Genomic DNA, 27,045 nt, shown 5'->3' with positions numbered 1-27,045 from the left:
AAAAACAGGCTCATATTTCCTTTCCTTTCCCTGTTGTCCTTCCATCCATTCCCATTTTCTTTTTCTCTTTCATGCCATTATTTATTTGAATTATTTAACTCTCAAGTCTAGTCATTTCACAAAACCTTATATTTAGCACATACAAAGTATTTTCAGTTCAAGAGTATGAGAGATGGCTCATTCCCATCTACAATTCTCTTCTCCAGAGGACAAAGAGAGATTTCTAGACAATTTAATTTCTGCCACATAAGCTTTCTTTCTTTTGATATGTCTCACTTCAAACTTTTCTCTTACTATAGCGAAAGACACCTTTGCCCCTTGCATCCTTCCAAGTCTTCATTTAAATGTAGAAAAGACGTGCATTTGGCAACCCTGCATGGATTACTCACTGCCTTCAAAAAAAAAGGTAGTGCTATTAATGAGCCTCTGGGCTCACCCACAAGAAGCACCAATAAACAGAAAGCCTCCGAATCCACATTCGACTCTCGCTACCTGCACAGAAAAATCATCGGGAGGCCCTGAAGGAGCAAGAGGACACTTACCATGAAGCTATGACGAAGGCGGAATAGTGGAAAAACTCTGAATTTTCTCAAACAAAACTTGTTATATTAACACAGGTCATGATCTACAGAAGTCTCAGTCAGACTGTCTATTTTCCCTGTTACAAAGAGCAGCAAGACAGTGGGGGATTGACGGACAACCACCAAGCTTTCGAGTTTTCTTTTTTTAAACTGAATGCATTTCCTGAGTTACAGCTTTTAAATGCGGGAGTGAGAGGGAGGGGAGGTGTGACAAAGAAAAGTGTGAGAGCTTAGGGTTCATAAAACCATGGTTTCAAGAAGAGACTCAAACCTTGCCTACACCCTTCCTCGGTGTTTTTTTCCTTTGCATGCGTGTGTGTTTCTCTGATCAACATTAAAAAATGAACAGATTAACACACTGGTTCAGGCATCATGTAAACCATGTCCTCTAAGCTTTTGGTATGTGTAAATGCTGCTCGATTCCAGGAGGAAGTAAACAAGATCATGACAATATTTTCATTGCTATAAACACATTTTATTTAGACCTGAATTTGTCATTGAGAATTAATTCCTAACCACACAACAAATGAATCCTAGGAAAAACTAGTACTGTCTGTTCTGAAGTTTCTGATGCTTGCAGACTAAGATCTGGAACACACTACGGATTTGAACAGATAAATGACTAGGTCATTGCTTTACTACGATATATATAACTGGCTGAGTTATGACAAGCGATAACACTGTGTATGTTACACGAGTTCCAAAGTGAACCACATTATTTAAACTACTGCAAAGGTAAACAAAGACTGTTTAACCTTACACTCAGCTGAGTTACAATCAATTATTTGACAACAGGGATAGGCAAGGAGCACAGGCACAATCAATTTTCGCAGCTTAGGTGACGAGTGACTTCTTGCCAAGTCCTGGTAGCCCAGTCACTTGTGACTGCGTGCCCATCCCTGGAGAAGCCAGGAGCTCAGGTGAGTGACTAACACCATGACTAAAGTATCGGCAGAACGAGCCGAACGATATGCACCCTCAGGATTGTGTTCTTCGTCTTCTACGAGCAGCACGTGTTGCTCGCTCTGGCACAATTCACAAACAAGCCTGCTTAGTGGGAAAGACATCTCATCTTAATTCCTAACTGCCACAACGAAATCTAAGTGACTTGTACAGCTGACAGGAAAGTGAATTTTGACCAAACACAAGCAGATTATTCAAAAGACCTTAGAAGATAAGTATTTTAGACCAAGCACTGTTCTTACCTCGTCTCACCAAGTAATTAGTATCTTTTTGGTTATCATATTTACAAGGTAACCTTTGAGAAATAATGGTCTGCAACATTTTCTACTGCTTTTTAGCTACAAAAACTGTTAATATCAAGAAATTCCTCAAAGGGCTGTCTTTCTTGACTTAGGCCTATTTCAGCTAGCAGAGTCTACCAAAAATTTTCTCCTGAAATAGTCCACTTTCTACTTTAGTCATTGAAATAGAAGCTACCTGACATATGCTGGGTTCTGAAAGTTTCAGCCTTTAAGACCTAACATTTTCAGTAATCCCCAATTATATACGTCCTTTATAACAGTATTCACAAAAAAAGGTTAATTTAGAGATTATAGAACATTAATGAACAACTTGGTATTGTTTTTTTCCTCAGCAAAAATGTAAATTCTTTAGGTCCTGGAGAGCTACTAAACAGATTAATAATTCAAGGACAACAACCAACTATTGCCATCTTATTTTAAAGTGTAGAGAGCAGTGATATCATTGACTTATGGGGACGTTTTGCTTCCCCCACATCAGGCAAGTGTAAGTATTTTATAATGATTTTTTTTTTTTTTTAAGTCAAGAAAATGAGTTTTTCTCATATCCAAAAAGGCCACTCTAGCAGCATGCTTGGTATGACAGATCAACTACTGGATAGAAAAAACTGACACAATAGAAAAAAGAATAAAACATTTTGTGTCTTTTTTATAGTTTTCCAAAATATCAGCAATACTAAAAAAGAAAAAAAAGTATTCCCTATTAACTTCCAGTTTCCTTCTAGCTTCAAGAAAGGCCAGCTCCCCTCCCTGTGCACAAAAACTTCAGGATGGACGGGAAATATGGATTTAAAACACATGGAACAATCAAGGCAAGGACTCCTGAAATTTCAAGAGCTCTTATAATTGTATCGAACAAAAGATCAGACATACTACAAAAGAGACCAGACTTCTACGTAAAACTTTAAACTCTTGAACCAACAGGATTGGTTTCTGCCACAATATTTTCCAAATAGGTACACGGGAACAACTATGCCTTTGTCAGCAAAGCAGTGTGGGGAAATTTTGTTAGCGAACCAGCGTTAAGCCTACTGCAGAACACTTCCGTAAGGTTCTGGAAACAGTTCTGTCGCTTTCTTCTTTCCTACTCTGCAAAAAGTAATTATCTATTTTTCCAGGTGATACTGGTCCTGAATGTTGATTTTAGATGAACAGGAGAGAAAAATACATCACAGTTAGTTAACAAGGAATTTCTTAAGCTCTCTCAAATAGAATAAAACAAAGTATTTGTCACGGTACAGATACTAGTGTCAGACTATTTTGTAAATTCTTCAAAATGGAATTACACACGACAGTACGTTATTCATAGAAATATGAATCATCACCCAGGGATTAAAGCTACACTTTATGCTACATTCCAATTGGTGGCTCTTAGAGAAGCAGGACGATCAACATTGGAGTACAAACAGCACAGTCTTCAAAACTCAGAAGGAAGTTCTAGGAATGTGACAGTAGTGCTCTAAACAGGGCACAAGTTAGTAACTTCAGGAAGAGACACTCATCTTCTGCAGAACTGAAGAGCTATTTAGTCATCTCTGAAATTAGATTAGCCAATATCCTGAATCCCAATGGTTTATCTAAGAGATGGGAAAAGATCCCAATCAGCTTCCTCACAATACTAGATTATTTTTCTAAATAGACAGCTTGTACTCTAGTAATACAGCCTAGTTGAGGGACTGATTGGTAACACCCTGGAAAAGACAAGACAGTAGTGACCCGTGTGGTATGGCTCAAGGTGACACCATACACTGAAGAGCCTGTTATGACACTGTGTTTTCTCCCTGCAGCACTATCCTAACCATCAGATTTGGGTAACACATAAGGAAGAAACTTGACTGCTTGCTCCCAGCAGTGCTCCCTGCACTGAAGTTCCAGATGCTGCTGCAAGAAGGAAGAAAGGATTTGCAGTTACTTCCTCAGGTGCTGGAGCAGTAGAACAGCCTCCTATGAACTATCCTTTAACTGCTGCTAGATAGGGGCCACCAGAGAGAAGACTTCTCAGGAACTAGTTGTTTTGCTGCCCTTTAAAAAATTAAAGGAAGAAAAGCACAGATAAATTAAGAAAAAGGAAATGGAGAATAAATTAGTGATAAGACAAAGCAAGGAAAGCCTGAAAAAGACCTTCCTTAACCTAGTTTCTAGGACCCATCAGTGTGTGCCACTGGTCATGCACTACATGAAAACACTCATGAGCTGCTATAAAGGAGAATGTTGCCTGAAGGTGGGTTGTTTCTGGACAGTGCTGGGTGAAAGATCATACACAAAATACCAGTTAAATCCTATCATGATTCCTTTTGAGCCCTCAGAGTTACCTACAGACCTCCACCCTGACAGCTCCTTTTTCAGGGTTTTGCAGACCCAGTAATTGTATCTGCAGATTATCAAGAACCTAAATATGGGCCACTGCTAAGCCTATCAAATACAAGTTGTAACAAACATCCCTTTTCTACAAGAAAAACAAGAGCACAGAATTGCACAAAAGAAAAAAATTATTCCTATTTCTGACAGCTAAGAATACATGCACTGAATTACTCACATCTGCAATGAGCTGCTGTCAGCCTTTAATCGTGCTTAACATGACTTACACAGGAGAACAAACTCCTTGCTAGGTTTTCCATTTAATGAAAACATTTCAGTATGTTTTACCCAGTCTTCCTGTCTTTCCCTAGATCCCGAGCCAAACCCAGTTCAGCACGAACGCAGGAATACCATCTCCTACTAAAAAAAAAAAAAGAAAAAAAAAAAGACTTTATTTAGAGTAATAGGCTAAGCATCTAGTTACACTTAGTCATATTTAACTATCCTTCAGTACATGAAAGCTAGGAAACAGTATATTAATTTGCTTTAGAGATACTCTATTCCATTCACATAAAACTTGAAAACCCTTTTATTAAAGTATTTGCTGACATATTCCATTCAGAGCTCATTCGGCATCTTGACATTTACAGGTGAAAGTCTTGAGAAGCTAAAAAGCCTTCAGAAGTTGATAAAATCACGAATTATTCAGGAATTATTATAGCTGTTACACATAAGTGTAACATGCAGGCAACAGTTTTACGATCCAGTTTGCCACATAAACCAATAATAAACAGGCACATTCACACTCCTAAGCATTTAAAAGGTTACTGAGATAAGGGCTGGCAGTTTGCAAGTCATTAGAGTTACTGCACAACTTATCTAAGTAAGAAGCAAAACACAGGGAGGTGATTTAAAAAAAGTAAACATGATAGATGCACTTTGACGGGTCAGTAGTTTTCCAGGTTGAGAAAGCTAGTATCTTTATGCATTTATAAAAATAGCTAATTATGAAAAGATTGAGTCAAGGCATGTGAATTATCATGATTCCAAAGAGAAACCTATCTTATCCAGCATCTTGAATTTAAATAGCCTGCAACAGACAGAAACGCAAGGAAAACAAACAACAGAGGCAGATAAAAATCTTATCTCAATTGTAAGTATGGCTGACTTTCAATTACCAGTTGGAAGTTCCCAGACTACAGATTAAGGGTATTATGAGAGCAGAAGCAGAGCTAACTGCATGCAAACAGTGAGGTACAGCAAGACTTAATTGCACGGTGTTGCATCTGACTCAATACAGCTACGCTGCACCAAGTACTAGCTCTAGTCTGCAAACAATTTAGCCACATCATGCAGCGCAGAGACCAAATAAATAAGGCATGCTGTGCTTGAGCTGGCTCAGCATAAAGCTCCAGCAACCCTGCACAGCATTCCCAGAGTCAGGAGCATCCAGCACAGTTGAGCTGGGCCCAACAGGGCTTATGAGGCCCAACTGAGCATGGTCCTACCAAGCCCAAACCCATCCTTTGGCTGTGTCTGCACAAGCCTGAGTGCAAGTTCCTAAACCCACCCCAAGTGCTAAGTGCCAATATGTTTAACTAACTCATTGCAAAGCCAAGAGTTTGGGCAAAGCTGCCCTGAGCTGGAGCTACCTAACCCTGCTGGCCCTGGGTCCAGCCCACCAACTCCCCAGTGAGTTCTTTGTCCCAATTATCTTGCCCCAGCCAGTCCTCGTTACCTACGCTCACGGAGTTGATTAGCGCCCTTCTGCTACCTTTACCTGCCTTCGAGCAACACCCCCGGCAGTGGTGGCACCCAGGACTGCTGACAACATCCCGGACTGACTCGGGTCCTGCTGAGCTGGGGGGCAACGGACTCCCATCGCGGTAAGTTCGGTGTCTGCAGCAGCGCTCCCCGCTACCGACCCGCACTGCTCTACCGCGGTGCCCCGAACACCTCCGCGCTGCCGCGTGAGGAAGAGGCGGCAGGCGCCAGCGGTGCCTAGGCGCGTTTTCCAGCTCCGGCTGCGCCCCGACGGCGACGAGCACGGGCTGCTCGGGCGCCGGGAGCTCCGGGCCCGCGGTGCCGCCCCGGCCGGCCTGAGGGGACGCGACGGCGCGGCCCGGCGCTGCGGCCGGGGCGAGCGCGCACGCCGCGGGGAGGCGCGGCGCCGGGCAAGGAGCGCGGGCGGGCGGGCAGCCTCGGAGGCGGGCGGGCTGCGGGCCGCCCCCAGCGGGCTCTTACCGAGAGGCGGCTCCGGAGCCGGGCCCGGGAGCGAGTCCCGCGGGGGACATGGCAGCGGCGGCGCCGAGCAGCTCCTCGCCCCCAGCCAGCGGCGGCGCGACCCGGAAGCAGAGCCCGCGCCGCGACGGAAGTGACGCCACCTCCGCGAGGCGGCGGCGGCGCCGGGGTCACGCGCCGGGCTGTGGTGGCGGCGGCTGCCGGCGGCGGGGGTCGCTCAGGCCCGGCCCGTCCGGAGCCCAGGCCGCGGGCCGCCCTCCCGGTCGCGCCGTTAGCTCATCCCCGGCAGCTGGGGTGTCGCAGAGCTAGAATAAACCGGGCGACCGGGACTGCAGGTGCCGCTGCGTGGCCGCGAGTGAATGGGGTGGAAATGGCCGCTGTTCTCTGGCCGGGAGTCACGGGATGATGCACTTTTTGTCCCCTTCTATTCCCCCCCCCCCCCAATTTTTTTCTATCTTACTTTTGAATGCATTTTAATAAAACTTATTTGAAGTGCTTGTGCCTTCTTTCAGCCTGACTGTCAAGGCCACGTGATAGGGTGTCTGTCTTTATGGAAAATTGCCCTGCCTGCAGGTCAGAGAGTTTATTTTTTGTTCACCTGGTTGGTTTGTGGAGCGCTCAAGTGTTTCACAAGTTGTTTCCTGTGTGAAATTCTTTCTTTCCCCTTCCCTTTTTGTGGCTCAGAACTTGCCTGAGCCTTTAATTTTGTCTGTCTCAAGAGTAACCTACTTAGTAATTAAAAAAAAAAAAATTGAAAGGAACTGAAATAGCCCATCAAACAAGCTTTGTCAACACTTAACTGTAAATAAAGATGAGAAGACAGGTGAGCATAAATGACAAAATGTTTAGGAGCAAAGTTTATTTAAAACAACTTTTGAGGATCTGTCTTACTGCAAAGTAAAGCAGTTTAATACAACACTGTTTCCCCTGTAAAACTGAAAGAGTCATTCCAGGAACAGAAGTAGAAGCTCAGGGCTGTTTTTAGAAATAAACACTTACTAAATTACTTCAGCATATCGTGCTGAAGTGTCCCTCAGGGGCTTTTCCTCCTTTTACCCTTTCCTTTAGATGCAAGAAATTCACATTTGTTCTCTGAGCTCACACTGGCCTCAGCAGCTGTTTTGTGTGCAGTAAAGCATATTATTTACCCACAACGAATAGCCCAAACTGTAAGCTCTCTTGCAAGCTTTCCAGGAACAAGTAGAAGAAAAGCGTGCTCTTACCAAATCTTCACATAAAATAATCCCTTTCCATTTTTTCTGAGAGTTGCCAGACTCCATCTTAACATGCTCTGAAGCCAGAGAATTCTGCTCTTGCCCCAGATAGTGAGGAGAAAAGGGAGAAGTTCCACCCCGTCTGCCAGCTGCAGGAGCTGCTCTGCTTGGAAAAGCAAATTCCTCCAGCAAGTGTGCTCTAGGCTTTTCAGTTAAAGAAATTGCCACCCTTGCTGTGCACTGTGGTTCAGATGAGTGCAGATTCAGGGCAGAGCTTTGAGCATGACTGTGCAGTGCCTGTTCCACATAGTCAGGGAAGTATCTCTCTACTAGGAGATTCCTTCAGGTGAGCTCTATGGGTGGCCATTACGGGAGAAGAGTTCAGGATGAAGAGGCAAATGCATTCTCATTGTGATCAGACTCTCCTCTGCCTGGCATTGGGCCTGGAGTGCCTGGCTGACCCTGGCAGATGGCACTAGAAAAAGAAATTTCTTAATTCTCCTGCTCATTCACACACCCAGGCATAAAAGGATCTTCAGGGGATACATCTGAAGGACCTCCATCTCCACTGAACATTGGCAAAGTCTGATACTAATGCTGATCCTGTCTTCGGAAAGCTTATCTGTTGAATTTTCTGCTGGCTCGTGTAGGAAGGCTGTTCTTCATGCATATAAGTAACGAGCACCACCGTGGCAGATGTGCTTTCTCTGTCATCAGCCAGGCTCTTGTATGTGGTTTGAGGAACCAAAACTGTTGTAAAAACAAGAAAGTTCCCTTCCCTGCTCTGTTTCCCCTGCTGGATTGAGCAATTGGGTCAGAAAAGGAACCTCATGTGGCTCATGATTTGTAACAAAAGTCAGCACCCCTGGAAAACCACTTCGCCCTGGGCCCCTACTGACTGCAACCAGCCCTAAGCAAGGAGTCCCAAGTCTTGTTCGAATATGTGAATTACACACCTGCAACTTGTACTATACCACTGTGGCAGCACTGACTTACTGAGAACGTGGCCAGGATGTGCCCACAAGCTAATACTTCATTTGTGGTTAGATATCAAGTCAGCTTCATTTCTTCATAGCAGAAATAAAATGGCTGGGGGAAGGAAATAATGTATAGATTCTTTTTATAACCTGAATTTAAATAAGTAAGAAGAAAGATACTGAAGTGTTTTAAACTTATTTCTTCTTAATGCCCATACGGACAACAGTCCCATTATCTGGAGACTGCAAAGTGAGATTGGATCTACACAGACACAGGCAGTCAGCCAAAAATTTCTGAATTTCTGAATTGAATTTCTGAGTGCAAGAGGCCACTTGTCTGCCCTTTTTGCCATCATTCAGGAAGTCAGGGCAGACAATAGTCCTCTTCGGCCATAATGCTGATTTGGGGATAGAACTTTCCCAGGCGCTGCCAATTTTTCTTGCCTCCTAATCCAGTTACTTGACTGATTGAAGAGCTGAGAGCAAAGGCCAAACTTCATAATAGCTATCCCCAGGCATCTGTCAAGTACGGACCCCAGCAGGTCACACAAAGAAGGAGTCAGAGATGCCATCATGATGGCATCATGAGGAACTCCTTGGACTAGGTCCCTTCTAGCCATTCTAACACTTATTCAGCTCAAACTCTCTTCACAGAACCATACAAGCTGCTCAGAAGAGTAACCTGATGATGTTAGCAGCTCATTGTGTTCCTCCAGGTCTTTTAGGAGTCTCTTATAGCTCTGCGATTGGATTCCTCATGGGAGCTGGACAGCCGAAGGACCAGGGACAGTCCTGTCTGGGCTGACACAATGGATATTTTCAGTGCATTCAGCTTCTAGCCATTCACTGGGAAGAGTCAATGGCAGATTTCTTTCACATAAAAGCAGATTGTCTGAGCTGTTCTCAGTGCTCATGGAACACCAGCCAAGATAGAAGGTACTTTTGTGCCAGCCTGTGACAGGTTCCAGTTCTGCCAGTTGCATCTGAGAGAAGAAATGAGTATGCATTCATCTTTCTAATGGAAAAAAAGAAATGTAAGATCCTGGTCCTATGTTGCATTACTCACTGCATCCTCTTGAGAAAAGACAGTGACCGATTCATGTATCTCAGTCTCTGCAATTGGAACAGTTCTGTGCTAGATCCTGATGGCATCCTCCTGGTGAACAGTGTCAATCATTGTGTCTGTGGTTTGCCTGGAGCACTTGCGACTGCCTTTCATGCTTTTCAGGTTTTCTGAAAGATGCTTCTGGAACTTTTTGGTGAGAAAGCAGTAGATGACTGGGTCCAACACACAGTTCATACTCAAGAGGCACAAAGTCACCTGGTGAGCATCATTGAGTTGTTGGCGCAAAAGACAATTGTCCTTTTGCCACTGTTCCAGAACAGTGAGGGTCCAAGGCAGGTCCACAATGTGATGAGGTACAAAGCTTATGATGAACACAGCCAGCACCGTGCAAACCATCCAGAGTGCCCTTTTCTTGACGTGAGTGCTCTTCCGCTGCTGCATTGACTTAGAGAAGAGGGTCCTGATAATGACGATGTTCCAGCCTAAGATAAATAGGAAAATTACATAGAAAAGGATGCAAATGATCACATGAATGGTGAGAACAGCTGGAACACTGCTAGCAGAGTTACTGTAGTACTCAAAGCACCGGGTAAAATTCATTGAGCCGATTTTCTCCTCGTTAGTATTATCGTCAAAGAGATAATACAAAGAGCTGCCCACTGTTATGATCCAGATAGCTGCTGACAAGTAGATACCCCTTCTCTGGGTGGTGAACTGAGCAGCCTTAATGGGATTAGTCACGGCTTGGTAACGGTTATATGTAATGACCATCAAGAAGGCAACAGAAGAGTAGGTGTTAACGAAGAATAAACAGCCAGCCACGCTACAGAGGAACCCAGGCATGATCCAGTCTCCACGGTGGTGATAGTAAACAATCCACAAGGGCATCGTAACCAAGAAGAGCAGGTCAGCCACTGTCAGGTTCACCATGAATATCTTGATTTCATTGAGTTTCTTGGTGGGGTAAATACGGCTGAAAAGCCAGAGCACGTAGCAGTTGGCAACAAAGCCCAGAATGAAAATGATGCTGTAGAAAACAGTGAAGAGGGTGTAGCGAAAGTCAGAGTCTATGCGGCATGAGGTGCCTTCAGCACCACCTTTGCTGTCTCCAGACATTGTGCTGCTGAGCTGGTGCTTCTGATGCAGAATTTCCTGTTATAGCTTTTCTTCTTTTCTAAAAATGTAAAGGATAAAAACAGCTGATCAATACAGAGCCATAGCTAAGTCAAGACCCAGCTTTCGTTTTCAGCTGTCTGTGACCACAGGAGTTCTCCCCCATGCCCTGGCTCCAGCCTCAGGCACGTGCCCTGTCTCTTTGGTCCTCTCTTCAATCCCATTACCATGTCATACCAGCCTTTGCATTTTAATCCAGTGTTGTCTGCTGCATGGCAGATCTCAGATCTCTAATCTGTAATCTCAAGTTACTTTTCTGCATGAAGGTTCTTATGACAGATAAAATCAACTCTTATTCTACTCCCTCTCAAGCTATATAGACTGAGCTTCTCAATTTTTTGCTATAAGCAAAGTACGTTTTCTGTCTCTCGTTTTTTCTGTGGCTCTTTCTTAATACTTTCTGATTTGCCTACTTTTTTTTAAACTAGAAATTCCAAGACTGAGACAATATCTGGTACGAATGACACACTAGTGCCATTTCCAGAATTACCCTCTACCTATTCCTTCCTGACATTTTGCTACTTATAGTTATAAAGATTACATTTGGTTTTCTTAGTTGTAGGCACTGCAGGATCTCACATTCACTTCGTAGGCTACCAGAGGTCCCAGTTTTTTACTGAGTAAATGATGTAAAAGATGAGTTATTAATCCTATCTAGATTCTTAGATATAGTTTCTTTTAAACTCTCTTAAATCTCTCTTAAAAGCCTTGCTGTTGCCTATTGTGCCATCATTTTGAATTCAGGTTGTTTTAGAACCCATCTGGCTCCAGCTCTTTTTTTACCATTTCTGCATCGACTCCAAGTGTTAGCAGCAGCAATTCTGTACTTCCCTGTGTCCCCAGTGAGACTACTGATAAACACTGGCACTAAAGAGATACCTTCAGGATTTTAATAGGCCCTGTCCCCACCTCAATTAGTATTTCTTCAGATTTAGCTGACAGTTTCAACACATCAGATTCCTGCATTATCAATGTTGTACAGTATTTTTTCCTCAGATTCATGTGGTATTCGGTCTAATCCCTTGTAGACTGTAATCTGATGCTTTTACTACCCAGAGACATACCAGCTCTTGGCTGTAGCACTAACTCGCTGTGTGATGCTCAGCAGGCCCTCACCTCTCTGTGACAGTCTCCTGTAGATCTCTTAGTATTTCTCTCCCTCTAAAAGCAATGGGAAGATAACTTGACTAATACAGGTAAATGAGTTTGAGAGCCATGGCCAAGGATATTGGGTTGCTTGTTAATGGCAAACTCACTGGATTTGTAACATAATTTGAGCCAAGAGAGTCTGATCTTGCTGGTCCCAGGGTTTTTAAAATGTAGAAAATGGTGGTTTAGCTTGGGAGTAAAGTGTACCACCAGTCATGATGCCTAAACATCTCGTGCGAGTTACGATGGGAATGCTGGGTGCTGCACACTGCAAAGGCACTTGCCTTGGCTCTCCCAGCCCCCTAGACAACATGCTTTTCCCCGCAAAGACTGCTGAAAAGTCATCCTTCCGCCTCGAAACTTTCTGGATCTTCCCCAGCAGCAGAGGCATGGACATTCACCTCACCCTCCCTGAGCTGAGTCACTTTTTATGCCCATGTGCCCTTGGTTCCTCATCACCCACTTGCAATTTTCCTGTGCAAATGGGGAAGTCAGCTCTAGTTCAGGAAAGCTCTCCCTCTCTTCAGAAAACTCTGCAAACCCCTTGGAACTTCCTCCCAGCTGGCAGCAGAGAAGGGTGCAGGCACCTTCCCGAGCCTCTACCTCCTCGCCCCTCACAGTTGCCCTAACGACATGACAACTACAGATGTCTACAACTTGGCCTTGGTTCTCCACATGGCTGCTGGGTGCCAGATAGCACTGGGGTTTGAAAGTCTTCAAACTCAACTCTGCCAAGGTCTATGTAGTGTGGAGAGGCCCAGAAGCCCAGGAATTAACAGGTACCTGTGGCAATACTAGCAGTTGGCCGGGTGACACGTGCATCTGTTCTCTTTCACCTTGACCTCTGCCATCCTGAGAAACTATCAATCTCTAAAAGGTAGCAGCTGATTCAGGCAGTGTTATCCAGGAGTTGAGGATGCCCTGGACTATGATGCCTGGGGTCTGGCCGCAGAGGTCTGGCACGTCCCTGAGGAAGAACATGTCTCCACTCCCTGTTGCTCAGTGGAGAGGCCCCAGAGCAAGTAGTGGCTCAGGCTCTGTTCCCTCCATTTCAACAGTCTCATCTATGTATTAAAAGTGGTAATTGACACAACATGGCCTTAAATAAATGTCTGTGTCCAAGCCCAACTCTCCCACTCACAGAGGGACCATCTCTGGTAAAGATATATGCCAGTTATAAGGGTTCACATTCCTCAGCTCTGCAGAGCACTGTAGCAGATACAGATACTTCAGGCAAGCGGTCAAGCCATGCACGAGCAAGAGAGACTACTGGAGAGCTTGGTGTTGACACACTATTCAAATGTTAAAATAAGAAGGAAAATGAAGTCCTAATTACCTAAGACCATTAGAGACCTTATGGTTCTTCTAAATCTGCATCTTAAACCCAATGTTCTGACTAATTGCCAACTTCAGTAAATAGTTCTGGTGCCTGGGGCTAGAATCTTTGAAATTAAAGATGCTCTATCACTGTAGCACCCAATCTGAACATAGCCAAGGTGGGGAAAATGAAAAGGCAATGCATGTCCTTAGCACAATTCACAAGGAGAGAAGTGCCCACATCCAGTATATATGCACAGCCGTTATTCACAAAGTTCCTCATGATTGTGCCGCTGATAAGTCCCTTTAACTCTCCATTTCTGAAGCTGCACGTGGGCACGGCTGCCTCCAAAGTTTACCCAGGAGCTCTGGTAAACTTTACTGATGGGCTCTCCAGGCCTGCCAGATTTAGCAGATGGGGCAGGAGGGAAAGTGAATTTGCATGTCCCCCTCCACTACAAAGCCCTGCACCTCAGGAGGATAGGCTTGAGCTAAAGGTTTGAGCTCTGATATGCAGACGTGAATGTAAGGACATGCTCTACGCTGTTAAGTCTGATATGGAGCAGAAACCTGCAGCAGTGATGCAGGATGGGCAGTGGGAGATGGCAATGCCTTGTCCAGCTCCAGCAGGATTTGGTAGAACTCGTGTCATGACAGTGTTAGGCTGTGCAGTGCCATTGACAAGGTCCTTCAGGAAACCATGAGGGCGTTGTTTTTCCCTTCTCACTTGCCAAGCCAGAAATGCTACAAAATATGGCTAGAAGAGACCATGGCACCATTCCCCTCTAAATTCACTCGATAACCCACTTCCCTTTTCAGCCTGAGCAACTCAAACTCACATCTCCTGTGTACTCATAAGATGTCCTAAGCTCTAGGCTCAGAGGTACAGTATGGGGGATCTCAGTCTTGCCTGCTGAAGCTGTTCCCCTTTGTATAAAATACATAAACATCCTCCATGCCAGCAGAAGAGAGAAAAACATGCAGCGGTCAGGGTGCGAGCTGACGGATGTGGGTGCCCTTCTTTGCTGCAACGGCTGCACTGCGTTACCAAAATTCCTGGCGGCTCTAGACCAAGCCACTACCTCGTCCCCCAGCCAATAATCCCAAGTGGCTTATGTTGTCAACTCTACTGTACACCGAAATGGAGAGAGAAGTAAACCGCTGTGCAACAGAGCACGGCTGGGGCAATTGCGGACTCTGCTCCCAGTTCAACACTTTCTCTCATGGGCCGTACTCTCTCAGTAAGGATTTACTGGCTCACGGCTGCAAGCTGCAAAGATCACACTAACGCAAGCTATGTCATCAGCAAAAAGCATCTTCCAGGAGGAACAGTACCAATACATTTTATTTTGTGCTTACCACAGTTGAATGAATTCAGTGTGACATGTCCATTTTCAGCTTTAGTAGAGCAGTGATGGATATCTTATTGAGGGTCCTTGGTCCTCTTCCAGATGTTATTTTTTCCGACCTGGGGCCAAAAGGTCTCCACACAGACAGCTCTCAAGAACAGGACACCAGAATGGGAGCAACAGCACCGTTACTGCAGTGTCACTAGAGAAGAGGAAATGTGTGACATCAGCTCAAAGGAAATGAGAAATAAAAAAAGCTGTAGAGGAAAGGCAAGTAACCACAGCGAAGATCTGGAAAGTCCTTAGAGCTGTTTCCTCAAAGTATCTCCACTTCTAATGATCCTGAAAGAGAGATAATTTGGGATTCTTCTCTAAAGACCAAATAGGAACCCACTCCTGGTCTTTGCTTAGATCAGGGATTAAAAAGCATTTGGACATCCTTCTTCTGAACACCTGAACAGCAGAAGCTGGGAGAATGTTGACTTAATAACTCCGAGAAAAGGAAGCACCAAAAAACTTGTAAATCCCATGAACAAACTCATTCTCTAGCACAGTCTCCTTTGCACTTGTGTCAGGGCTAAACAGAGCTGGGCACACAGCCATGCCAAGTCTCGTTTTATCTCGGGGATCTTCAGCAGACACAGAGACAATGGGCAGTCCTGACTCCCTGGGAGGATACGTAACCTCCTCATCAGCTGGGGGAAATGGGGTGCCGACAGAGGAGGAAGGTGCAGAGCAGCAACGCCATTCTGCTGAGACAGCAGCTTCTGGCCTGCTGGGCCTCGGGCAATCCCCAAGGCTGCGATGAGGCTGTGTGGGGCTGCATGGCCCTGCTGAGGCCCCAAGGCGGTGGGCTGTAAAGCCTCAGTGCAGCATCAGAAACCACCTTCTGTCCATGCCAGTGGCTGCAAGTCCCCAGACAAGGGCAGGCAAACGTCTGGTGCTGATCTGAGCTTCATTGCCTGGGTCAGCTCTTGGGATCCCTCCTTCCCTCCATCTCCAGAGGGTGCAGACAGTCTCTACCAAAGTCATTGCAGGGGTGAGCACCCGGCATGTGCCTCGGCGTGGCAGCCTGCGGTGAGGAGAGGCAGGCTGTTCATGTGGGTGCATGGCAGCCACCAGGAGCCCCAGCCAGGTCCTCAGCCCGCTGCTGTGCAAACCTCAATGTCCTACTGCCCTGAGCCTCGCTCAGGTGAGGCACTGGAACATCCAGCGGTGCGGGGAAACAGCACACACTATGGTGACAAGAGTGGAAGCCCAGGCTGGAGTCTCCCTCCTTCACATGCTCGGTCCTAGGTGGGCTGGAGAGCAGCTGTCATGAGCTGATCCACCTCAGTGGCCCCATCTGAAATCCCAGATCCTCAGAAACGGCATTCAGGCCAGCAGATCCTTGATCCACTCCAGCTGTCTCTGCATGGGTGGCTTCTGGCTGTGAGATTGGGCGCACGGTGCGCTTTGAGCATGTAAGAAATCACCCTGGACATTGGAGCCAACTGAGCAAAACTGGATCCAGACACTGCCGGTATGTTTGAGCTGTGCAGCAATGACACTGAGCCGACCTGGGAGACCCTGCCTTGCCTGAGCAGGGGTGGGCTGAGCCCAAGGAGCTGGCTGTACGGAGCAGGGAGACGTGCTACCCTCTCTGGTCCTGGGGACCAGGGAAGAGCCGGGCTCCCTCTGCGCCAGGCCACATCAGGTGACCCAAGAGGTGAGATCAGGCTCCTGCAATGATGTTACCGATCTGTGCTGGGGTGGTGGCTCCAGCAGCCTCCTCTCTGCTGCTGTCCACCTTCCTGCCTCCTTCCCCCTTCCTTATGAGCAATGGGAGAGATGGACAGGGGAACCTGCTCCTTCATGAACCTGTCGGAGCTCTCCTAATACTCTAGCCCATGAGCCTGATTCTGAGAGCTGAAATTAAAAACAAAATAAAAGCACGCCAATGAGATTGGCTGGCAGCCAGCCCATGGCTTTGGAAGGAGAAGCCAGCGAGGATGTCTTGTCGCTGGGGGAAGGGGAGTGTTAGCAAAGACTACAGCAACTGCAAAACAAAGTGTGCTGTCCTGCCGCTGCCAAGCTCTTAGAGGAAATGAAAGCCCAGGAGGCTTTGGGCTGGGGAGGGCTTCCCATCAGAAATCCGCATCCTTCCTCTGCTCAGCCCTGCGTGGGCTCTGACACTGACTCTGGGCACAGTCACGTCACTGAATTTTGGGGTCTGAAGAAGCTCTTTTGTAAAACCCAGAGAACCAAAATACAGTAAAACACCAAACTCGCTGATGAAAGACACCAGGAGATCTGCAGGGTGGGAGCTCTGATGGTGATAGGAAACTCTGCTTTCTGATTCAAACACTCCGGCTGGAGGCAGGAGACCTCTGACTGCCCAGAGCTGGGATCTGACAGCATCAGTGCTGGCGAGTGCCTCCTCATCTCTCTCTAGATTTCCTTGTCTTTCAGCTGTGCCTCAAATGCTCAGGTTTGGCCTCAAGATATTTAGATTCACAGAAATGCCCGGAACAACCACTCAGTCATGTAGATTGGCCTTTTGCTTGCCTTGCACTGCTCCAGCTCTTAGCTATTTGGGGAGTTCCCTTCCTCACCATTTCCATTTTCACCTGTTGCACTTGAAGCATGAAAAGTAGAAGTTGGTCCAGATTCAGAGCTGCTGGGACCGATGTTATATAGGAAAGTGAAGAATAGCCTCCTTCCTTCCTCCTGGACTACTGTGTGCCTCTTTACGCACTGAGAGGGCTCATCAGCCCCCCACCTTCGCCCATACAGCACCCAGAGGAAGCACTCTCCAAATCCTGCACCCTTCCCAGCTGCCGCTCAGGGGTACGGCTCCCCTGCCTCACTGGGACCGCAGCACTGCCTCTTTCGGAGTGCACAACTTTGCCTTCAGCATTAAAAAGAATCTGGTTTGCAGTGGCCCAGCTTATCGAGTGGTCCTGGCAGTTTTTGACTGCCATGTTCTCAATGGTGTTTACCACTTCCCATCCTGGGGATGCACATAAAGTCTGGTTGCAGTGGCTGCTGGCGAGAAAACACTGAATGTCATGCAAGTCTACATTAAAAAAAAAAAAATTGACTATGCAGTTACCTTTATCAACTGAACTTGCAATATAATAAAAATATAAAATTAAGCTTCTTTTACTATAATTGATTCCCATGTGATCCTGTCAAGTAGCATTAGTGGTATTTTCGGTCTCTATATCTGGGGCACTAGATCCTGACTAATCTTTGGGGATAATTTGGGGCTAACCAGTCGGTAGTCCCTGGGTCATTCCCCATGGCTCTGGCAGAGTATCAGCACTTCTCTTTCACACCAAGCTGCCTTGCTCCTGCTTTCAGGGGATGAACAGCGTGAGTGCATCATCACCAGGCTCGTTTTGTGTGCCTCTGGCATGGCTCCTTGGGCTTCTCTCCTTCTGAGACGGCGTCTGTTAGCAAAACACCTGCTGCGGATAACCACGTATGGGTTTTGCAGATATCAGAAACTCTTTTTGGGTTAGAAAATATTGTCAGCATATATCCAGCAATCTCTCTCCCAGAACAAAACCACATTTTATTAGTGGAGGAAAGCCCTCCGTGGAATGCAAATACAGGAGCAGCCTTCTAGCAGAGAAACTCCGTGTGCACTCCCTGCCTCCCCGTTCGATGAAAAGGGCAGTGACATAAACCGCATGAAATACCAACATAGGAACTCTGAAAGCACCAAATGCTGCCACCAGGATCGGAGCCGCATGGTGTGACATGCTGGGCAAGCGAACAGGGGAACGTGATCCCTGCTGGTCCCCATCACCGGTGCTTATTCCCTAGTGTCAGCATGGGTCTAGACTTTGAAAGTACGTGCTGTTCCTTTGGAAGAGAAGCAGCTGATAAGCCAATGCTCAGCATTGTTGTCTGGGAGTTTCCACTACTCATCTCACGCCCTCTGCACAATTTCCTTTTGCTCACTGCACGAAAGAAATACTAAATAAACTCTGTGGCTTCCCCCTGTGAGCGTTTCAGAGCCTGGTGCAATGGACCATCACCTTATTATCAAGTCTGCAGGAATGTGTCTGGGGAGCTGGTGTTGCTCAGCGGGGAGCTACGTCTACCCAAGCTGCTGAGAGTCCCTCTTGGGGCAGCAAGCAGCGACATTTCCTGGTAGCCGTTTGACAGCTGCAGAAAGGTAGGGCACAGCTTCTGCTGCTCACTGTGGTCATTGCTGGGATAACCCCATGTGGCAGGAGATCTTGCTGTTGGGATCCAGCTTTATGTACCAGCAGTGAATGAAACAGGGAGGAGGACAGACTCCAGCTGGTTTTGGTACATAGAGTCTGAGATCCTATGAATGAAAAGGGAGCTAAGATCTGCTCCTTGGGACTGTGAGTGCAAATGATCAGCCTCTTGTGCTTACCAGCAGTGTCCTGAGGCCAAAAACCACCCGTGGTCGTCTCCCCTCCCATCCTCTCTAAAATCCAGGTTATGCTTAAGGGCCTCTTTGAGCAGGAAATCCCCGTGGACCAAAGCCCTGAATGCCTGGGGCTTTTCAGCACAACTGCTACAGCAAGAGCAAATGTGCAGTTTACCCTCCATGGGCCAGGTCGGACCTTCTTGGGTCCTAACGTTTTTTATGGGGGATCGTCTTAAGGCATAGCCCTCAGAGAAAGCCCAACCAACAGAGCTGCCCAACGCTGGCCCCCCTGTGCCCACTACTGCCCTTGCCGGAGGAGCTCAGTGGAAAGGCTCCTCACCTGGCTCTGCAGCGCCCAAGCAGAGCCAGGGCTGGGGCCATTCCTGAAGCCTGGGGTTGGGGAGGAACCCAGACAACGGGCAGCCCCGTTCCCACTGCCCCATTCCCGTTCCCATTGCCCCACAGGCAATACCAGCCCTAGCTTGACTAGTGCAATCACAGCGCAGGGAAAACCCTGCTTGCTGGGCTCTTAGTGGGTAGGAGAGTCAAAAGGAGGGCGAGAACGATGGATGGGTTGGTGACCCCTGCACTCTCCCTGGTGTTAGGCATCACTGGGATGGCTCCAAGTGGGAGCAGAGAAACCGTGCGAGTACATTTCTTAAGTAATGACCCTGTCACCCATTTCCAAGAAACTTCGCTCTGTCTGGAACCCTTTTATCCCATGAGGGATGTGACTTCCAGGTCAGGAGCTGTGTGAATCAGAGGGGGAAAGGCAGAGGAGCAGATACGGCTTCCCAGACACCTCAGACAGGGAGTACAAAGGTGGCTCCGAAACCTCTGGAGCTGTGTGAAACGCCCCAGCTCAGAGGTCTCTCAGGGCAGGACGCGCACAGCAGACTGGGTCCCAAGATGCTAAGACGCAGAGAAAGGCTGCAGAGCTCAGGGTGGGAAGTAAGCACACTGCGAGAGCAGACAGAAGGGAAAGGATCCTCTTACCTTAGGGCCATGGAGCATCCAGCACGGCAGAGCCCAGCCCACTGGGTCCCTTCAAGAAGCCGAACCACTGGCACTGCTGAGCCGGCAGCATGCTTGTGTCTAGGAAGAGGATCTTCCCGGAGAAGTGGGAGGAAAGGGGTGGACAGGGAAGGAGGGCGCTACATTCTCAGGTGAATGAGTCACTTCCCTCTTGGCGGTTGCAACACTCGCTAGACGTGCCCAGGCTGAGCCCTGGGGATTCTGGGGCTTGACACCGATTCTCGTGGCCCTCCTGCCTTCCTTGAACAGGCTGGCAACGAGGCAACTGCTGAGAAGGCCCTGTGCTGGTCACGGGCTCGTCACGCTCTGCAATTATTCATTGCTTCGTGGGCTGGAGACAGAGTATCCATGCCCTGCGAGAGCTCTGAGCCAGAGGTGCTCCCTGGCCGAGGGCAGGGCTGGGCATGGCTGGGGGACAGAACCGGTCAGGGCACGGTAGGGGACATGGCCTCCAGGGAGGAGGCTGTACATCAGGCTGCACTGGTGCGCGAGTCCCAGTACACAGGAACATTAGCCAGAGACACATTCTAGGCTGTGGCAGCTAGATTCCTTGCCCTATCTGCGACATATAATGCTATGTTGACTTGATGCACTTAATTAAACTAACTTAATATTAGCTTTGCCCAGTTCTTTGTGCTGCTTGCATTGCACCAGCCTGGGATGAAAGAGCAAACAGGACATGTAAGGAACCTGTTTGCTATTGGGCCTGCTGCCATAGTCCCAGGGCACACAGTCCTGGCATTGCTCTGCTTAGGTTTCACAGGGGATTCCCCCAGGTACCACCGACACCAATGAAATCACAGGCATAATATTTGCTGGTGAGTCACTCACGCTATAACAACAGATCACAGATGTTTTTGTCTGTTCTGCCTTTATTCGCTGTGGGTTGTTTAACAAGGAAATGCTGTTGTTTTTTCTTCACCAAGAGCTGACATAGGCATTTGCAGGGAAGGAGGCAGGAGGTTTCTGAGAGCAGACAGCCCTGAAGGGCCAGATAATCATAACTGGTAGATGCACAAAGGCATGCTGAAAGTGCGTAGGAGCAGGCCTGAGTAGTTATGTGAAGGAACCAGCTGCTTGCCTGTCTTGTAGCCCCCCACACTCCCTGAATAAGCCTGACAGACACCCAACCGTAGCAGAGGCACTTGCAGCATCTCTTTCTACAATTCCAAACTGAACAGAAAAGCTAGCCTTCATCCATGCACAAAGCTGCACCAGTTTAACTACAGGCCATTCTTGATAGAGAAGATCAGCAGCGTGCTCTTAATGCAGCCTAGCTTGCCTTGTTCACAATACAAGGAGTGTGAAAGGCAGATTGAGCACAGTTAATATCACCTCTGCTTGGCACTGGTGATGCTGTACCTGAAATAGTGTGTCCAACTCAAAAGGGATGTTGAAAACTGGAGAGGAGCCAGCAGACACCTACCGCGATGGTCAGGAGCCTGGGGCACAGCCTAAGAGGAGAGGCTGAGAGCGCTGGGCTGGGTTAACGTGGAGGCCAAGGGCTGACCTGATAGTGACCTGCAACTGTTGGAAGGGAAGCTGCAAAGATGATGGAAGCAAACTCTTCTTAGTAGTGGCAAATGCTGTGACAAAGGGCAACAGCCACAAACTGTGGTGTGGGAGGGCCAGGATACACATCAGGAAAGAGCTTTTCCCTAGAAGGGTGGTGCTGGGCTGGGACAAGTACCCAGATAGAGGGGCCTCCACCCTTAGGATTTGGCTAGATAAAACCACAGCTGATCTCATCTAGCATTAGATATAGCCCCACTTCAAACAGGAGGTTGAGTTAGAGACATACAGAGGTTCTTCCCAAAAACATTTCTGTGACTGATTCAAACTACAACAGTCGCATGGGCATGTGCCAGAGTAACTTTCCTTTACAGGCACCCTCCATGTCATCATAATTCACAAGTGCAAGCTGAGTCCAGTCCAGATAAACTGCTACAAGAGCATCCAAATAGGGCCTGCCCTGCCTTTGAAAAGTATGGAAGCTAGACCAGACCCAAGAACATGGCTAATGTAAATTACACAAATTATTTTCAGGTTGAATCCTTGTTTACTTAGGTGAGAACATGATGATGGCTGTGAAGCAGTGGACTTTGCACTTCAGTTTAGTATCAATGTTTGCATTAATGTTAATGCTCTTCCTGGACTTCCCTGCTGCTGCTGGACAACTGAATAGTCCAGCATACGATATGAAAGAAGCAGGCTGGCAGAGAGGCAGGTAGCGTGGGAGAACCCATTTTGATTGTACTGAAGAGGCCAAGGCAAGGAGCTCCTGCTAGAAATGAAAGACCTAATTCCCCCAGAGTGTGTGCCCATTCTTGCCTTGGAAATCCAAAGCCCTCTGGCAGGTGGGATGGGGAGGCCTGCTAATAGAAGAGCTACCAATGCTCTAGTAACAAGTCAGGTAGCTCAGCTATACCCTAGATCTAAGAAAGGTGTGAATGCTGCTCACCATGATGCTGAGATCATGGTGGGAAAGTCACAAGGCCAGCCTAGAGGAACAGCACCCCTAACCACACTGCCCATTTTGTGCACAACATCCTGCCAGGGCTGTAAGAGCTTCACCTTTTGAGGAGTGAAAGGAATTACATACAGAGCTGAAAACAGAAGAGCCGTCAGCAGCAGCAAGTGCACTGCCAACAGGAGCTCCAGAAAATGAGATGAGGAGGTTAAAACCCACCTGTGCAGCTACACAAACTATTGGGCCTGAGCACACTGTGGGGGTGCACAAAATAAGCACTGGCATCCCTTTTCTGCTTGTGGATTTTAACGCTTCTATCTCAGCTGCCTCTGAGCAGGGAAGGTCTTACATTGCAGCTTTTAAGAGAAAAGGGAAGTTGAGACGGCCCATTTATTCCAGATAACAAAAATGCAATAGCCCAACTCTTTCTGAAAGAAACTTCCTGTGCTAAGCCCAAGCTCTCACAATTTCTCTAGAATTTCAGTTTCTTTAAGAGGGCAGAGAAAAGGCAGCAAAAGGAACTCTCATCTGGAAGAAGGGGAAGGGGCTGGCCCTTGATCTCTCCCACCTGGGTCTCTCTAATATTACACTGACTATAATAGATCTCCCATAACTATAGTTATGCTCCTAAAATACAAATCCCATACAGCAAAAGATTTGTTACTGCACAAGGAGATGGGGTGGAAAAAAGATTTTTTTTCCATGCATTTATAAAGGCATGGAAGGCAAGGCTCTCTCTTTGGAGGAAAGGAGGGCTGGGAGCCACAAGGATAGCATAAGAAGGGGCATGTTGGATCCAAGACATCTAGTTCAGTACCTCATGCCCAACAACAGCCAGCAGAAGACGATGAGCAAAGAAAGCAAGCATACAGCACTGCATCCTTTATCCTATACTGCCAGCATCTGCCAAAATGCAGCAGAGACTTTCTCAGCTAGCTGTTATATTGAAATCTTTAAATAGCTTGGTGGCATTTAATTCTGTGAATACATACATGTATTAAAAATTATCAGACATTTTTGGCCTCACTGATATTCTATGTTGAGTCTATAATCCACTGCAGGAAAAGTATTTCTTTTTCTTTTCAACCTATTTCTTGCTGTTTTCATCCCATAACCTCTTGTTCTCAGGTGCAGGAATAGAGGGGAAGCAAGTCCGCAGCTTCTGATGTCCTGGTTCCCTCTGTACTGTTGCTGGCTGTGACATGCTCTTTTTAAAAGGATATATGGTTAAGCATGCATATAAATGGACATATATGTAAATTGTAAGGCATGCGCACAACACGGCTTTATAGGGAGGAAGACACAATTTCCCATTTCATTCTATGTCTTTGCCAACAGTATTTCATGTTATAGTCACCTCTGTGGCTGAGTCACTAAAAGACAGTTCCTGAGCAGGAGTAGCTAATTTAGAGCTCGTCACTGTCTTCATAGCACTAAGATAAATATTACATAACATACTAGTTTATGTCTTATCAAGAATAAATTTCATCTCTATCTTATCACACAGGCTTTCCCATACATCATTTTAGTTTTTTACCAAATACTTTTTCCATCTAGTGAAATCTAGTGCATCTCGTCAACATCTGGTGAAATCTAGACCCACACCTACCTGCATGTTTCAGGGAACCCTCCTATCTCATCCCTAGGCTGCAAAGTAGCACCAGAGGGGAAGGGCCTGCATCCTGTCCCCTTTAATCCTCAAGGGAGTAGATTCCTGCTGCAGTTTCCATTTCAACTTCAGGATTAAGCAGGCCTTGAAAAGGCCTTCCCCATCCCACTACTACTGAATAGGAGACAAAAATCTTGCAAATTGCAGATAAAGGGGAAGGTAACCTCCTGCCTAAGAACCAAAAGCCTCAAGAACATTTTCTAGATTCTTAGAAAGCAGCAGTGAGATGAGCTGGGCTCAGACCACAGTGTATATTCTGCAGAGACTGGCCAAGGAGGACAAGCTGTTTCCACAGAAAACTAAAGCCAAGACCATACAGAAAGGTATTTCTATAGTTATCTGGTACTTTCTCTCTTCCCCAAAGCAAAAAGTTATCCCACCAACGTATTTTCTTGTCCTGCACATCAAGGCCAAAGTACTTTAGTCTTCAAGCACCACTGACCCAAAAACAGCTCCATGGAAAGAGGGAGTCCTAGAGATCTCTCTACCTCTTGAAGAAAAACAACACTTCATTCAGTCTATCCCGCTGCCTGGGGATGCACTGCTGGAGGCAGGCAACAGCACAGCCTGCATCAGTTGCAGGGATCCAGGTTATGCATTTACTAACTTCCACCTATGGGGATGCACCAAGGTGATTCAAAACATTTTGCTTGTACAAAGCCTGAATGCAGGGAGCAAAATTGCCACCTTCCCAGGTTCCTTTCAGTGGAGCAGAGAAACATCTAGTAAAGGGCCAGGTATTTGCTGTTCCTGAAGACTGCCTAGCAGATGGGAAGCTTCAAGGAATCTGAGTAGGTAAGGCAAAGAAACACTGAGTATTTAGACATATAAACATATCACAGGCAGGACACAAAGAAACAGGAACAGCTGAATTCAGAATGAAGCAGTATTGTTATAAGCTACATGTTTTGCTGCCCCAACCAAGTTGTACCCCGGTGGAAAAAATTATTCAAACTGCAGAGGCCCACATGACTAACATTCAGCAACTTTAGCCACAGAGTGCACTTTTCTAGAGCAAGTGGTGAGCAATGCAGAAATGCTAGAAGCAGCCTCTCCACTGGTGAAATTATCACAAACAAACGTTGCTGGGAAGCAGAATCAGGAACTTAACCCACATCTTAGAAACGTTCCAAGTTCTCACAGGACTCATCCTGAGCTACCTGAAAAAACTGCAGAGAAAAGATCTGAGGGGGCAGTATCATGGGTGAGCAAAGACACTAAACCTCTGAAAGGAAATGCTATTAGAAAGACCAATATTTAGATATCAAACCCAAAAATTCTCTGGGAGACCTCTCTAATCTAGAAATATTTTGACAAGGAAAACAGAGCCAACCGAGTTAGAGAGACAGCACTGTCCTCTGTGCTGGACACTCCAGCTAGGTCTTCTACCCAGAGTCATTTTCGTCCTCTGAGCTACTGCCCAACACTGTTCATTTCTTATGCCCCTTCATCCAGGAAGCAGAAGAAATTGCATCTGAGAAACAGCACCACAGAAGTCAACTGCCATTTTCCCAGAGCAGCTGTGGCTATTACTTGCCTTGACAAGGAAATTTTCTTCCACAAAAGCCTTCCCAGTTAATGGAAAAAATCACATTCTTCCTACAGAAAGGAATTTCAGTTCCTAAACACAGTAATGCTACATGGTTCATTGTCTCCCAGACCTGCCAGCCCACTTCAGTCCATTGCTATTCATTGTTTGGCTCTTGTGTGCTACCCGGATATCACTGAGATGCTTTGACAGATGTTTTTTGCTTTTGACAGATGTTTGACACGAGGTCCAGCTCAAGCTATCCATCTAGCAGGTTATACCTAGCAGGACAAATAGCGTGAAGAAACTATGTTCCTGTATTTACACAGAAAAGAGGAACTATATCCTACTGTCCTAGGAGCTTGTTAACGTATAAAACACCAAAATGCCTTAGCTTTATCAGAGAAGGATATTTCCCTTTACGACTGGTCATATAGACTAGTGGGGTCGGTGGGGGAAAAGGAAGAAACAGAACAGAGTGGAGAGCACTGGCCACCTTTTGGCATATTCATCTCAGCCCTGGGCCCTGTCAAAAAGCGCGGCAGCTGCTTTTCCTGCAGAAGTCTGTATAGCGACACAACTTCATCATGTCCTCTCCTCCCTAGGAGGCAGAAGTAAAAGGCAATTAATCAAAACCTAAGGGTTGAGACATCAGAAGACATACACAACCCTTCAGAAACGGCCAGACCAAACTTTCCAAAGAGAGACCTGGACAATGCTCTAGAAACACAAAGAACTGAGTACATTTGAAGATAAGGGCGGAGAAGACAACAAGGCCAAGTGAAGGGATCTGGTCAAAGGCAGTGAGGAGGAGGAAAAGCAGTACCTTTGTAGAGGCAGCTACCCACAGGACCCAGGTATGGTGATTGCCATCATGACAAAAGGGATAAGTTTGTGGAAAGGTCTCCAGAGGAGTCTGCCAGGCAACATGTGAATTTGTAGTACATGTCACTTTGAACCCCTTCAAACAGTTGAGAATCTCTTAAAAAATAAAAAAACTCATAATACACACCCAAAGATTAAAATTTATATATAAATATATAAAAGAACTCATGAGTTTAAGCTCATCCCATAGCTCTGTGAAGTCTCTCCTTCTCACAGGCATCCAAGTCCTCCCAACCCCTTTCACACTCCGCAAAGGCACAACAATGAAGTCAAGATTCAACACAGACTCTGGCATCCCTGCAACCACTCAGGCAGCAGTCAGGGAAGAGATGCCCTCTCCCTGGTGCCTATCCAGAAGGGTTTCATTCAAAATTCAAGTCAGAACAGACTTTTGAAATAACAGCAGATCCTTCCCAGGGAAAACATTCATGCTGAGCA

The 27,045-nt window shown here is 46.6% G+C and overlaps 2 protein-coding genes across 6 annotated transcripts in view; both read right to left on the bottom strand.

Moving 5' to 3' along the window:
* EYA3 (EYA transcriptional coactivator and phosphatase 3) overlaps positions 1-6,511 on the bottom strand; it is a 63,387-nt gene extending 56,876 nt beyond the window's left edge. For 2 of the 4 annotated variants that reach the window (XM_064524908.1, XM_064524906.1), the window contains exon 1: positions 6,386-6,511. Coding sequence is in view for 2 of the 4 variants with exons in the window: in XM_064524904.1 (XP_064380974.1) it covers positions 5,922-6,023 (102 nt within the window). In the remaining 2 variants the exon portion in view is untranslated. Of the gene's footprint in view, positions 1-5,921; positions 6,060-6,385 lie in introns of those variants that run through there. The other 2 variants (XM_064524904.1, XM_064524905.1) reach the window with 2 other exon arrangements.
* A 715-nt stretch (positions 6,512-7,226) lies between these two features.
* On the bottom strand, positions 7,227-26,998 carry PTAFR (platelet activating factor receptor). Of its 2 annotated transcripts, XM_026102511.2 has the most exons (3): positions 20,017-26,998; positions 14,638-14,829; positions 7,227-10,813 (listed from the first exon to the last, which is right to left on the bottom strand). In XM_026102511.2, the coding sequence occupies exon 3, from the start codon at positions 10,753-10,755 to the stop codon at positions 9,709-9,711; it is 1,047 nt and encodes a 348-aa protein (XP_025958296.2). In that variant the 5' UTR covers positions 10,756-10,813; positions 14,638-14,829; positions 20,017-26,998; the 3' UTR covers positions 7,227-9,708. The 2 variants fall into 2 exon arrangements, with proteins under 2 accessions (XP_025958296.2, XP_064380982.1); XM_064524912.1 differs by lacking the exon at positions 20,017-26,998 and having other exon boundaries at positions 14,638-14,949.
* Positions 26,999-27,045: the final 47 nt, after the last annotated feature.

This window comes from Dromaius novaehollandiae, chromosome 23, assembly GCF_036370855.1.
Source record: "Dromaius novaehollandiae isolate bDroNov1 chromosome 23, bDroNov1.hap1, whole genome shotgun sequence".
Lineage (NCBI taxonomy): Eukaryota > Metazoa > Chordata > Aves > Casuariiformes > Dromaiidae > Dromaius > Dromaius novaehollandiae.
This window is presented reverse-complemented; position numbering and strand designations above follow the sequence as displayed.